The following is a 14,989-nucleotide window of genomic DNA, read 5'->3' on the forward strand; positions in this document are numbered from 1 at the left end:
ACGGGGTGAGAATATCATCCTATCAAATGATCCCTCTTTAACTCTTTAGTTATCCCGGGAGAAAAAAATCATAAAGAACACAGAATAGCAGGTAACAGCTGATATTTTTACATTGTATCAAGGCTATGTTTTCAACATAGGCTATCAGTGAAACTAAAGATGACTGTACCCAGCAGCTAATTAATCTTTTATTTTCTTGGCACTCATGGCACGTGTAAGTAGTTACCTTTTAGGTATCCATTGATAATAGAGTCCTAAAGTTCTTCTGGTGTTAATGCCATGATAACCCTGGTACTCTGCGTTTCTGTACAATATCAGCAGTGTGTTCTGTTCTCCTGTAGGTTGCAGTGTTGCTGATGGATACTCAGGGAACCTTTGACAGCCAGTCAACTTTGAGAGATTCGGCCACCGTATTTGCCCTTAGCACTATGATAAGCTCAATACAGGTATGGAATAAATAAATCTGGCTTGTGGGTGTTTCTTTAACTAAAACTTATGAGTAGTGTTTCCACATGCTTATGGCAATGAGACAAAGACCACTGGCAAATCATGTGCTGCTCAGTTAACTCCACATTAGTAGTTACTGTCATTGGAGTCTGCTTACTCATCAGTTTCTAAATTGGCTGCTTTGGTCCAAAATGGCTTCATTATTTTTACTTTTTCTGTTAAAGTTCAGACTAAGTGAAGTAACACCACATTTTATAACTAGGGATGTTGGAAGTGTTTGCCTGGCATGTACAATGTCCAGGGTCCAGTCCCCGGCACTGTGTAAACCAGGTATGGTAAGAAGGCCTGTTATCTTGGTACTGAGGAGATGGGGCAGGAAGATCAAAGATTGAAGTCATCTTGGGTGACACAGTGAGTCTTGGTTCAGTGAGATAGCTCAGCAGGTAAAAGATGCTTGATGTGCAGACCTTATAACCTGAGCCCCATCTCCAGAACTCGTGGAAAGAGAACCGACTCTGCTGAACTGTCCTCTGCCCTCTGCACACAGGTCATGGCACCATGCCCCTACATGCGCACTCATGCACACAGACAGAAATCCTCTGTCCTCCGCGCACAGGTCATAGCACCCTTCCCTACATGCACATATCACACATACCAACAATAGTAATAAATAAGCAAATTTAAAAATTGTATATGTAGATTTGAGGACAATCAATTATAAGTTGTTTAATGAAACAGGGTTTATAAGTTTACATTGTTATTATATATTATCTATGAAAGTATTTCTAAATATAAAAGCTATACATATTCATAGCTTTTTAAAAATAGTTTATGGGCTGAGTGGTGGTGGCACATGCCTTTAATCCCAGCGCTTGAGAGGCAGAGGCAGGCGGATCTCTGTGAGTTCAAGGCCAGCCTGGTCTACAAAGTGAGTCCAGGACAGCCAAGGCTCCACAGAGAAATCCTGTCTTGAAAAACCAAAAAATATAATAATCATGATAATAATCATAATAGTCATAATTTTATGGGGCTGGAGAGATGGCTCAGTGGTTAAGAGCACAGGCTGCTCTTCCAGAGGACCTAGGTTCAAATCCCAGCACCCACATGGCAGCTCGCAACTGTCTGTAACTCTAAGATCTGATGCTCACAGACATACATGCAGACAAAACACTAATGCACACAAAAAAAGGTAAAAAACAGTCTACATTTTAGATGTAAATTATGAGTACTTAAACCTTTTCCTTTTCTTTTGCTCCTTTTTCTCGTTTTGAAAGTACTATTGGTGATGGGCAGCTTGGTCTCCATGTGAGTCCCCTAGTAGGGGCTGTCTCTGACATGGACTCTGTTGCCTGCTTTTTAATCACTTCCCCCTGGCAGGGCGGCCTTGCCAGGCTACAGGGGAAGAGGATGCACTTGGTCCTGATGTGACTAGATGTGCAGGACTCCCCTTCTCTGAGGAGTTGGGGAGAGGGAAAAGAGATGGAGGGGGCTACCTTAAGGATGTAAAGTAAATAAAAAATTTTTTGTACTGTTGGGTGGGGAGATGGTTATTGTAGGCTTTCTAAATTGTTCTAAAAGTCAGTGTATGGCTGAAACAGTTTTAAAGACTGTTAGATGTTTTTGGGTTGTTGAAGAGAGCATGGAGAGAAGGTAGTGAAGACACAAAGCAGATTTTTTAAAAAAGCAAGATAGCTTGTAAAGGTAGAAAGGCTAATCAGTGTGAGACAGTTGAGGCTGCGATGCTATGCAGATGGGGAAATGGAGCTAGTGAGCAGGCAGCCAGTGTGTGTATGGTCAGCAACTCCCACACAGGCACAAAGGGAGGAGAAGGGTGAACTGGGTTTTTAAATAAATGAATTTAACATAAAAGTTATAGTTATAATCCATGGTTGATTTGAAAAAAATTCTACTGCTTGGGGCCTGGAGAGATAGCTCAGAGGTTTAGAGTACTTCTTGCTCTTGCAGAGGACCTAAGTTGAGTTCCCAGCACCCACATGGCAGCTCACAGTCTAGGGGATCTCACTCTCTTCTGACCCTTGCAAGCACCTGGCACACAGGCGGTATGCACACATACATACAAACAAAACATTCTTACACATAAAGTACTAAATAATCTAAAAATTATTTTTTAAAAGATTGGTACAAGAAATCTATTTATAAAACAGCTTACTACTATAATATAAAAATCAGCTTCTTCAGTGAATCTATTAAAATACCAACTATATGTATCAATAGGAAAGATATTTGTACAAGTCAATTTTTTAAAAGATTTATTTATTTATAACATGTATAGTGCTCTGCCTACATGTAGGCCTGTACACCAGAAGGGGACACCAGATCTCACTATAGATGGTTGTGAGCCACCCTGTGGTTGCTAGGAATTGAACTCAGGGCCTCTGGAAGAGCAGACAGTGCTCTTAACCGATGAGCCATCTCTCCAGCCCCTGTACAAGCCAATTAAAACAAGTTTAACTTTGCTTTTATCATTCATTATTTAGTATTTATATTTGACCTGAAAACATTGAATCTTTTTATAGAAAAAGTCTGTTAAGTAATGACTATCTTAAACTATTATCTGAGAAATTATGTTATTAAATAAATACAAAAAGAATAGTGTTTGTGTCAATATATAAACATATAAACGACCTTAGTTTAAGGTTCCTAATGTTATCACCTCAAAGAAAAAAAATAAACCAAAGCCACACAGTGTCACCTGAACGCTGTGCTGTGGTGGAGGAGAAGTACGGCAGGAACATAGAGCTGTGCGTGTGACGTTCGGAAGGCTCTATGCGGTGGGGCTTTCTGAAAACATAAATAAATCAATAAATTATCAAGAGTTAATCATAATTTTCCCAACAAATTTCCAGTTGGGCGGGACAGCCCACTCTGTAATCCCTGGTTCTTGGGAAGCTGATGCAGGGGGACCACAAGTTTAAACAACATGATAAAACTTTCTCCTCCCCACCCCCCAAAAAGGGCTTGAAGTGTTAAACTATAAAAACAGCCCCCTCCACACACATATACTTTTCCATAGGGGTTGTTTGGGTTTAGATTGGTACTCACTTGGCGAGCTTTGAAGAGTGGTTCTTTTTTTAATAGGTTCATAAAATAATTGTAATATTTGGGCTCTGCAGCAAGCGATTCTTGTATTTGTGTGGCATTTTTATGATAATTGTACATTGTTTTTGATCTGTCGGTTTGCTCCTTTCTTGAGTCTCATAGCTGTATGTAGAAGGTTGATTGTGTAGTTGACATTATGAAAACAACATCGACGTGCTCAGAATGATGCTGATTGGCTTCTCGTTTTGACTTCTTATTCTGTCATCAAGGTGTACAACTTATCCCAAAACGTCCAGGAGGATGATCTCCAGCACCTCCAGGTAAGAGCGCGTCTTGCGTATCTGGTGGTCCTTTGGACATGCAGACCGAGACATGTGGCCACATAAGGGCCATCCTGTTGCCAGGTCTCATGTCCAGCCTTGTATGACTCTTTCCTTTCTAATTCAGGTTTCATATTCCTTTGTTTATAAACCTGCTTGTTGCCAGTGCTAAATATATAAAAGTGTAAAGAGTCTCTAAATTGCAGTGGCATTCTCTTCTGTCTCAGGCCAAGTTGTTCTTGAGTAGGTAGCAGAGCTACTATTCTTTTGATAGCTCTCTTTCCACTTGTTTTACATAAAATTTTATTTAACATGTGAATTGAGTCCGTGTAGTTAAATGTGAAGTTTCTAGATATAAAGGACAGTAGAACAAAATAACCCATGGCAACTGTCACTGTCACTTGGAGTTCACCTCCAGGGTTGCTCCCTGACACATTCTGGAATCGCACACTGGTCGTTTATGACAAATAGGTGGTGCACAGAATAATTGCTGGGTGTGTTTCCGTAATAAAAACAACTACTTCTTTGGCAAGTGTCATAATCCAGGCAGCTTCTTTCCTAATGAACAAAATGTCGCATTGCACACTGGCTCATTTATGCATACCCACAAGAGGAGTCTTCTTTGGCAGTGATGCTGAGGGGCTATTGTAAGGGAGCAAGGGTGGCAATGCTAACTGTCAGCATTCTTCCTCAACTCCAAGAAGTTGGGTGGCTTTTCAGCCCTTTGTGTGAAAGGAGCACGTCTAGTTTCATGTGGGAAACATTTAGCCAGCCTGGATGATACCTTATCAGGAGCCCTATCATTACAGGAGCCTGTATTCACTAAAGTCTTATATTTGTTGTGCTTTGTGGTCTTAACTGTACATAATAAAAAAAAAAAAATAAGAAAAGACATTACATTTAATTTCCTACTTTTAGAGCCAAATGCCTAATCTGTGTAACCCTGTTATTGCACCTTTAAATTTCCCCGAGCTACAACTTTTGTAAGTGTACCCTAGATGTACCCAAGGTTAGTTCTACATTGAAAAGTCATTTCATGGGGCTGGAGAGATGGCTCAGCGGTTAAGAGCACGGTCTACTCTTTAAGAGGTCCTGAGTTCAATTCCCAGCAACCACATGGTGGCTCACAACCATCTATAATGAGATCTGGTGTCCTCTTCTGGTATGCAGGCAGAACACTGTATATGTAATAAATAAAGAAATCTAAAAAAAAAAAAAAAGAAAAGTCATTTCATGTGTGCTTCCTTTATACATTGTTTAATACCAAAGGCATGAGCTTTAGGTCTGGGGCGTGTGCTTAGCACTCAGTGCTCAGGTGCTTGTGCACATGAAACACACACGGAAAAGAAAGAGGGACATGTGTAAAGTGGAAGTTTCTTCTTAAAATGTACTGTGTCCTTACTTTTAGATATGTAGTTACCACAGCTTTGCTTTATATAATTAATACTTATTTCCTGAGGTTATTATGAAATCTTAATACTGTAGCATTCTGTCACAGCCGGGGGGGGGGGCATGAATAGAAGAACCCAATAAGTAAATGAATCTCAATCTTTTTCTCCCTCTATCTCCCACTCTTTCTATCTTTGCTGTCCTCCCAGCTTTTCACTGAGTATGGCAGGTTGGCAATGGAAGAAACATTCCTGAAGCCTTTTCAGGTAAGTGAAAGTTGAATGACGGAAAATTCTTACTGAAGTTTTATGGAATCTGCAGTTATGTTTTTAATCAGGGTCATGCCCTTTTCCTTGACTTATTTCATTCAAGAAACATTTTTAGTCTGGGTGTGGTGGCACATGTCTTTAAATCCAGCACTAGGGAGGCAGGAATTTCTATGAGTTCAAGGCAGGTAGATTGCTATGAGTTCAAAAAGCTGGATCTCTATAAGTTCCAGGCCAGCCTGATGGACACTGGGCATTATCTAGGCCAGCCCGAGTTACATAGTGAGTAAGAGACCCTGTCTCAGAAGGAGGAAGAGGAGGAGTTTTACATTCCTATTCCATGCTATTGGGTATGAAGAAAAGATCGAAGTAAGAAATAAAAATGTGTCTTAGATATCTGGTTCATGTGAGAATGTCAGCTTTCCCCCAAATTTAGCCCTAGTAACATAACAGAAGACAGTTGGTACATTTGCCAAGTAAAAAACCTAGACCAGCCAATGTGGGGTAATACAAGTTGGCTGCAAACCACAGTAGTTGACTGACACCTGAGAGGATATTGGGTGAGACGTTTTTCCAAGTGCCCTTTCTTATGTGGTAGCATCTCCCATTGTCTGAGTGTAACAGCAGGCAGCCGGGCTGGTGCTGGTGTGACCACTGTGTTAGCGGTTCTAAAGAGTCACTTGTGTTTATCCCTTCAGCTATCAGACCATTAAAACACCAGGTCCCAAAGAGTTAAAATCTTCTAAGGAATCCCATGCTGGTGGAAGGAGAAGATTGAAGCCTACTGTGAGCCAGAGGAGGAGCATGCCTCCCAGGAAGAGAGTGCACATGGTTCTGACAGCTTAGTGAACTCCCTTGCAGCACTGATAGTCAAGGTAGTGGTGAGCCAGTAACAGGCAGGAGCATGCTTAGCCAGGACTGCTTAATTGCCATAGCTCTTACCCTGCATTTAAACCTAAATCTCATCTCAGTACTCCCATAATAGACTTGGGGTAGGGATGGGATTACTGGACCATTTTATTTGTTGCCATTTCCAGTGTAGCCACATTGAGTAAGTTCCCGTTCTCAACATTTTGTCTCTTTTACTGGCGTATTGAGTAACACTGGGGTCAGTGACTAACTTCAAAGTACCATCTAAGTTTGGTTGAGTACTGTTAGTCACTTTGACAGTCCTTCAAATCTAACAAGAGTTAGAATTAAGTTAGACAGCCTTCAGACCGTGCCTGAGGAGGAAACGGTTTTCACATCATCTAAAAGCTAACTCCTTCAGCCTAAGCTTGTCAAAGGAAGCTACAACTGAGCTCCAGATATGTGTAACGCCCAAGGAGAGTCATACCACTACTTAGCAGTGAACCCTGTTGACATTATGAAATATGAGCCCACAGGAAAAACACTGATCAATAAAGGACAATATAAAGTGAGAAGCCCTTGTGGCAAACAGTAGACTAAGATGAGCTGTCTGTCCTCTGTTGCTAAGTGACAAAAGATCGTAAACCGCTAACATGGTTGTGAGGGCAGGGATCAGGGTGGCTTCAGCACGTAGATTTGACTTGGAGGTCTCCTATGAAACTGCATTCAAGATGTCCAGGAGATACTTCTTTGAAGATGTGAATAGAGGACTCTTTAGAAGCAGTCTCAGCCTTGCCCCTGAGACCCAGGGAAGATGAGAGCAGGTGATGAGAACAAAACCGATCCTGCTTTGAAACCTTCAGCGTGGCTCACGATACTTTCTATGCTCTTGTGCTTCTTTTCACTTCATCTGTTAGGAGGCAGCTGAAGTGTTGAACGGCATTTGGAATATTGCTTTGACTTCTTACTCTCACTGGGGACTGCTGACTCTAGATTATAAATTCTATAAATGGACCCCGAGTCTTGCCAGCAGGTGTCACTGCTCCTAGTACATGGCCAGATAAACCAACAGGAAGACCAAGAGACAGACAGGCAGGCAGACAGGCAGACACGCAGGTAGTATGTCTTTGTTTAGGAAAAATGCCAGTGACCTAAACACAAACAATGAGGAAACCTTTTGATACCACTACTTAGCAGTGAACCATGTTGGCATTATGAAATATCAGTGAGAAGAAAGTTTTTGGGGCTGGTGAAATGGCTCAATCAGTTGAGTGCTTATTAGTTTGAAGATTTGAATCCCTAGCAGCAATGGAAAAAAGTCAGGCATAGTAGCACATGCCTGTAATCCCAGCCATTGGGGACACCCCACCCTTCCCCCATGTAAGCCTCAAGGCCTGCAAAGGGGAGCGGGGTGTGACCCTTGCAAGAGGTGAAGAGTGAGACACTAGGTCAGCCTTCCAGAGACTGACCCCGTAGTTTACTTTTCTTACACATGTAAACATAGTAGAACTTGTGACCTGTGACCTTCACAATAAGAATGAATTCAATTGGCTGATAAACAGTGCTCAGGACTAAGGCCTAGAGGAAGGATCTGTGATAAGCATCAGGATAGATTTATTTGTGGAGGATGCAAAGTACATGGGGCCCCTTTCATGGGGAAGTTTCTATTCACTACAGAATTAGGGCCTAAACAATGATCAGGATATTGGCGTGGGGTGGGGATTCAGGTGGAGGCTGTCTTCTAATGTAAGAGCAAAGGGCCACAGGTTAACCACACCGCGCCAGCATCCTAGGCGATGGACTAGGCACCATTCATTTCCTTCCATTGAAGAATCAGGCCCACATGATTGACAATGCTGGTTTCTCCAGTGTTTACTCTAAGCTGTGCATGTGGACAGGCAGCTTGATGACCAGCTAATCTAGTTTACTTGGATAGTTCTAGGCCCAAAGTGAACAGCTCCTGAGGAATGACACTCAAAGCTATTTCCTGGCTCCCATATGCATATTAACATTTGCATAGTCACCACCACACATAAATACATGCGCCGGCACACACACTAGCACACACCATATACACAAATTTAAACAAACCAAACCAAACCAAACAACAACAACAAAACAAAACAAAACAAAACAGTTTTGAGACTGGAGAAATGGTTCAACAGTTAAGAACACCTGCTGCTCTTTGAGAGAACTTGGGTTCTGTTCCCAGCAGCCACCATTGTGGTTCATAACTGTCTGTAACCGCATTTCCAGAGCACTCAACACCCTCTTCTGGCCTCTCTAGGTACTGCATGCACATGGTACACAGTCATAAATTCAGGCAAAACACATTCATATATATATAATTTTAAAAATAAACCCACCACATTTTTTATTGAATGAATCAACAATGGCTTCTTAAACAAATATGGGTTTTTAAATCTATTTGAAATTGAGATGAGTAACTTACTAAGCAGTAACATCCAAAGCCTTTGAATAACATTTGGGATTAAAGCAATTAAGTTCAAAACCAAAGGTGCTATACATCATATAATTAAAAGGAAAGCCCCAAATATGTATAATATGTGTATTACACACACACATATGTATATGTGTGTATATATATATAACTATAACAAGGTGCTAGGACATATAACATTAGTGACATAATTCATACTTAGATTAGAAAAAATGAGGCTGGAGAGATGGGTCACAGTTAAAGATACTGGCTGCTCTTCCAGAAGACTTGTTTTCTCCCACTATGTCCATGGTGGCTCACAACCATCTGTAATGCCAGGGGCTCCAGTGCCGTCTCCTAGCTCCTGTGGGCACCAGACACTTGGGTAGTATGCAGACATATATGCAGGGAAAACATTCATGTACATAAAATAATAAAATATAGAAAATAACAGCATAAAATAGCTTTTCAATGATAGTTCCATTTACTTAACATATTGTAATAACTGTAAGCCCCAAGATGCAAGCTCTAACAGTGTAATAGGTCTGCAGATTGCAGTCTGTAGGGAGAGATAGTAAGATCTCTTCAGGTGACATTGCTTGTTTTTCTCTTGTTTTAGTCACTATGAGCACTCCCATCTTAAATGTAACAATCCAATAGGAGCCATTTGCTGAATAAACCTATCCTACAAGGTTTTTACATTAACAGGTGTAGTTGCAAATGAAAATACTTGCCTTTGATTGAAATCCAGTGTCCAGTTCCTGAGAACCTGGTGAAAGTCTCTGACCAGATGCAGTGGGCGATTTGCCTCTATGTTGCACCGCTGCAAATGTTGTTTCCTTGGTCATCTGAGCTTTCATGAGCCATGCCTGGCTGCAAACTGATCCACACTGGATGAGTACATCCTTGGATCTGGATCTGAACGACTAACTGTAGGTATTTTTAAGATTGTCAGATGTTAATTTAAGCTCATTCTAAATCCAACTTGAAGCAAGTCTGACTTGTTCTAATGCTCTCTGTAAGTGTGGCCAAGGTCTCTGAGACAGGATCTTGTTACTCATAACCTCACAGGCGAGGCTGCAGTGGCAGATAGGATGTCACGCTGCTGTGTGCCAGTGCCAGTGTTTATCATTAGATCTCAGCTGAAAAGATCCTCCCTTAGCCTGGAATATGGACTTCAAGATGCCCTCTGTTTTACCATTAAATGTTCTCCTTGCCCAAGGCAATCCAGGAGTTTTTTGCTTAGCTGTTTTATATCCTCTAATTATGTAGCTTACAAAGAAATGGAAATATTTCCCAATTCATTAACATAGTCTCAAGATTCCCTTGGACCAGTGTTTTAGATACTGATACATGTCTGTATGGCAGATGTGCTTTGTAGCCAGTCTACAAAAGCTTATATAGCTTTCATGATATTTCTGAGCCCTGATCTCTTTAGGCCAGAGCTCTAAATATATCTGCTGACCTCTGGGCCTTTCTGAGCCTGGTAACCTGAGAGAGACGGGAAGTGCTGGCAGGATTGTGGCAGGGCAGCTAAAAGAGTAGAGATGGAGCTGTATGTCGTCCATAGCCTTGGCAGTGGATGCAAAGCTTCTGTCATAAACACTCGAGTTTAAATCCTTTCCGCATCATGCCATTGCATTCTCTATGTTAAGATGAGGAAGCTGCGCTGTCCAGGTCAGGCATAAGCACAGTATGGCTAAGGTCTGTTTCAATCACTGCATACCCGTCAGACAGCATCTGCAGCAGGGAAGGTTCCAATACAGAGAGATGGAGTGCCATGTCTATATACAGATGGTCAGTAAATTTAAATTTACCTGTAATGGGAAAAATTAAGAGTCATAAGCCCTCTAAGGAGGGAGAGGGCACTTTCCTGAGCATGAACTGTACTTCCTCTCCGAGCTGTGATTTCTTTCTCAAATGGGCAGTTGAAGAGTGTTGACACTTAGTCTCTTATCGCTCATGTTTTCAGCATTAGTACTTTATTTTCTTAGTTTTTTCCATAGTTCCTTTTCTTTTTTGCAGTATGTAAATAGAATCCAGAACCTTCCACACTCTGGGCAAGTACTCTTCCCTGAGCTGCTTCTGTATGGCAGATGTGCTTTGTAGCCAGTCTGCAGGGCCTCCCACAGTGCCTTTATTAACCATTTTCATGTCCTCAGATCCCATGACTGGCTTTGTCATCAGAGCAGAGCTTAATCTCCTCTGAGATAAAAGAGGAAGTCCAGGTTTTTCACACTCATCTGATCACTTTCATTAGTGTGTGTGTGTGTGTGTGTGTGTGTGTGTGTGTGTGTGTGTGTGTAGGAAATACAGGCACAAACACTTAGAAATGTTATGATTTCTCCTTCATATTGAGCCTCTATGCAGAAATCAGGAATTATTTTACTCTAGTTTACCTAAGTATATGCAAAGTCACTCTACTCCCATGATTTAAGATGTTTAGTTGCAAAAGTCCTTGGAAGTGAGTCAACATTCTTGGCAAAAATCTGTGATGATTGGAGTTATCAAATAATGTCAGAGATATATGTGACCTCACTGAGAAAAAGAGAGGTGGAAATTAATATGTGATGGGGCCAAGGAGAAGGACAGCTAGCTGGGACAGCCACCTGCCATCCTTAGGTTGTGTCCAGAGAGCACATTAGGTGTCCCAGAGCTGCATGAGTTAGAGTTGCTTATCTAGCAATGAGTGCAGTTAGGTCAAGGTTCAGGCCAAAGTTCTCTTCGTTTCCACATTCAGGTTATGGAATGTAACTGCTGGAAAAAGACACAACTGAGCTAGTGTTTGTTTTGTGGCAGGCACAGTGCAAAAGCATGTTTTATGCATTATTCAGACTAATGCTCACCGTGGTAGCATTATTACTTCTCAGTTTATCTTTTTACTCACTGAGGAAATGGCAGACAGAGTAGCTTATGACAGTGCAGACCTGATATCTGTCTAGGCCACAGGTCTGAAGCTTTGGATCCAGTCACCATCCTCTCTTCCTGCTCCTAATCCGCAGCGCTTTGTTGAACTATAATTTGTGATCTTGTTTTAATGAGCATATCCCACCTCATTAGTTAAGCTACATGTCTTAAGGGCAGCAACTTTGTAATTTGCGTTGGTTTAGCCTAGAGTACCTATTACATGAAACTCCTCAGACAAACAGTGACCCACTAATGGGCCCACTGTGAGTGCCCACTAATGGGCATGGTGCATGCATTCAGATTTATATGTCGTTTTCATATAAGAAAATCCTCTGAGTTCAAAACCAGAGACCCAAACTCACTAACTCAGTTCATCTAGCTAACTGCCTGGAACTCACCACCCTGTATTCTCTCTGCTCAGTTTCTCTCCACCAGGCATGCTCTCTGGGGAGTTCCTTCTGCCTTTTCCCTAACCTCTGAAGAAGCTCCTCACTGGAAGAGTCTCATAGAAAGGGGTAGCCACACCATCCCAGTCTACTGCCTCAGAGGTTATAGAAGTTGAATTTAAACCTTGGTCCAGAGCTGAATTTTAAGAAATTTTATTTAATACCAGAAGATAGAAATGTGCTGTAGACTTCTTCAGTATTTTGATAGGTATTCATTGTTCTCAACTGTCAGTTCCATTCCAGCTAGTCTACTCGTTAAACACTCAGGTGGAAAAAAATTGGTTAAGCCAGGTGGGGTGGAGAAACACCTTTAAACTCAGCACTTAGGAGGCAGATGCAGGCAGATCTCTATGAATTCGAGGCCAGCCTGGTCTACATATAAAGTTCCAGGCCAACCAAGGATAGGCAGTGATATCCTGTCTCAAAAAATAAAAACAAAATAAAATAAGAAGAGAAAGAAAAAAGAAAAAGGAAAGAAAGAAAGAGAAGAAGGAAGAAAGAAAGAAAAGGAAGAAATTGGTTAAAAGCATTGAGAGCTTTGTGTCGAGTCAGGCAGAGGAAGGCTTGCTCAGGGATTCACTGTGGCTGGCTGGGGTCAGCTTCTTCCTTGAACCACATAGAATCCTTCAACAGAAGATAAACTGGAAGGCCAGTACTACCCACTCTTGCCTCTGTAACCCACACAAGATTATCAGTGAGTCTTGCAGATGGGCTAGCTTTCACAGGTTGTTGATTGAAGCAAGCTGGTCCCAGAATCATTTCTAGTGTTTTTCTCTACCTGAAACTGAAGTTAAAAACTGAAATTGATTGATTAAACACATAGAAGACTAGTTCAGATATTTATTGGCCACTGATTTAAAGTCAGTTTTTCTTTCAGAAGATGATTAATTTAACATTTTTTATGATGGATGTGTGTATAAATTTAGCATTAGCTTTCCAATATTAGATCATTTAAGTATTTTATATGGACATGAACATAAGTACTGATGTATTCCATATGCTTCTAACATTAATATCTTAATATTATCCTAAGAACATGCTGTACTTTGCATGTTGTTTCTGAATCTGGGGCTTTAGTTCATATAGCTATATCTAGCTGTTGAATCCTTAGATTGTGTTTTGTTTTGTTTTGTTTTCACTGTAACTCACAATAGGGGCTATAACAACCCTTCTCAATGATTTTATAATGACTGTAGTTTTTTTCTAAATAGAAATTGACAGTAATTTCATTATTCAAATAAAGAGCATTTGCCTAACTCAGGGTGTTTTCTTTGTCTGTCTGTCTGTCTGTTTGTTTGTTGAACTATAATTTGTGATCTTGTTTGTAATGAGCATTATGAGACAGGGTTCCTGTGTGTAGCCTTTGCTATCCTGGACTGACTTTGTAGACCAGGCTGATCTTGAACTCACAGTGACCCTCCTGCCTCTGCCTCCAAGTGCTGGGATTAAAGGCGTGCACCACCACACCCAGCTTATCTCTGTTTAATTCATCTGAAAAACTATTATGACTTGATGCCTTTTTGTCTGACAAATAAGGGGGATTTATGGTGTTTCCTATCTCTGTCCGTTCAAACGAGCATATCAGGATTGAGCAGTAGGAAATGATGGCTTTTGGAATGAAGACTACAAATCTAGAATTCTATATGTGATAAAATGTAAAGCACACAAAGTACCTGGGACATAAGGGAGGCAGCTGTAGTTGCCGTTGTCAGCTAATGCTAAGCAATTAATAAGCTAATCAGTAAACTACCAGCGCCCAGAGATCATCCACAGTGAATGTGTTTACTCCATAGAAACTGGCAAATGCTGTAGAAACCAATGCTTCTACATTGTTTTGGTAAAGAGCCAGATCACCAGCAAGTTTGGGAACTTGAGCAATAGCGTTGATTCTGTGATGACTATTACTATTAGAACTTGCTGACTTGGAAAAGTAAGGCCTTGTGTTGGCTTGTCTGCACATTGTCTTCATTATCTGGAAGGAAGATGCCTAGTGGAAAAGAGCAAAGACGGAGACTAAACTTGCTTAAGAAAAATGCAAAATCCACATACTTTATTTATTTATCCTGGTTTACAAACTTCTACTTTATTGCTTAGCTAACTTCTGTTTTCAGGATATTTGTTTTAGGTAGAAGTGTTTCTGATACAAGTTATATTTTGATATTTTTTTAAAACAAAAAATGGGCATCCATTTAAAGTTAGAAGACTGAAGTTAGTAGTTTTCTCTGCAAAGCACTCTCCTCTCTCAGTGAGAATCTATATAAAAGGAGAAAGGCACCGTCTTGGTGAAACATGATAACTGCACAATCACACACCAAGAGGCCCATGGGAAAAAAGATTGATCCAGAGATTTTATATCCAGCAAATCAAGTTTCTAACTGTGACCAGGACGTAAAAGGGTCAGCAGCACTGTTCCATGGCTCCCAGGTGAGCCATCTATAGGGTGACTCTCCCTAGACAAGGCTGATGTGAAGACCAGGGTGAACATTGTATCTTGTTTACTATGGTAGGAAGAGCAAATGAAAGATAAAAAAGAGCCAGGTACCCAGCACGAGGGAGGCAGAGGGAGGCAGATCTCAGTGAGTCCGAGGCCATCCTGGTCCACAGAGATTGTTCTAGGACAACCAAGGCTACACAAAGAGATCCTATCTTGGAAAAACAACAACAAAAAGAAAGATAAAAAGAGAATATCATATTCAATATCTTCATTCTATGAGCAAATAAATTAAAAATAAAGAGAACATATGCTGAAAAGTTTTTGAAAGCTTTCATTAAATATTTATAGCCACTGATGGCAATATTGGCATTGCTACTCTGAGGCTTTTGTGTTTGTATTGTGATATAAAACAGCTAAGTAATTATGGGATG

The 14,989-nt window shown here is 40.9% G+C and overlaps 1 protein-coding gene across 3 annotated transcripts in view; it reads left to right on the top strand.

Moving 5' to 3' along the window:
• Atl1 (atlastin GTPase 1) overlaps positions 1 to 14,989 on the top strand; it is an 84,129-nt gene that overhangs the window by 48,645 nt on the left and 20,495 nt on the right. For all 3 annotated transcript variants that reach the window (XM_051146973.1, XM_051146965.1, XM_051146978.1), the window contains exons 5-7: positions 342 to 446; positions 3,777 to 3,827; positions 5,426 to 5,482. In XM_051146973.1, the coding sequence (XP_051002930.1) occupies positions 342 to 446; positions 3,777 to 3,827; positions 5,426 to 5,482 (213 nt within the window). The remainder of the gene's footprint in view (positions 1 to 341; positions 447 to 3,776; positions 3,828 to 5,425; positions 5,483 to 14,989) is intronic.

The sequence above is a fragment of the Acomys russatus genome, chromosome 1 (assembly GCF_903995435.1).
Source record: "Acomys russatus chromosome 1, mAcoRus1.1, whole genome shotgun sequence".
Taxonomy (NCBI): Eukaryota; Metazoa; Chordata; class Mammalia; order Rodentia; family Muridae; genus Acomys; species Acomys russatus.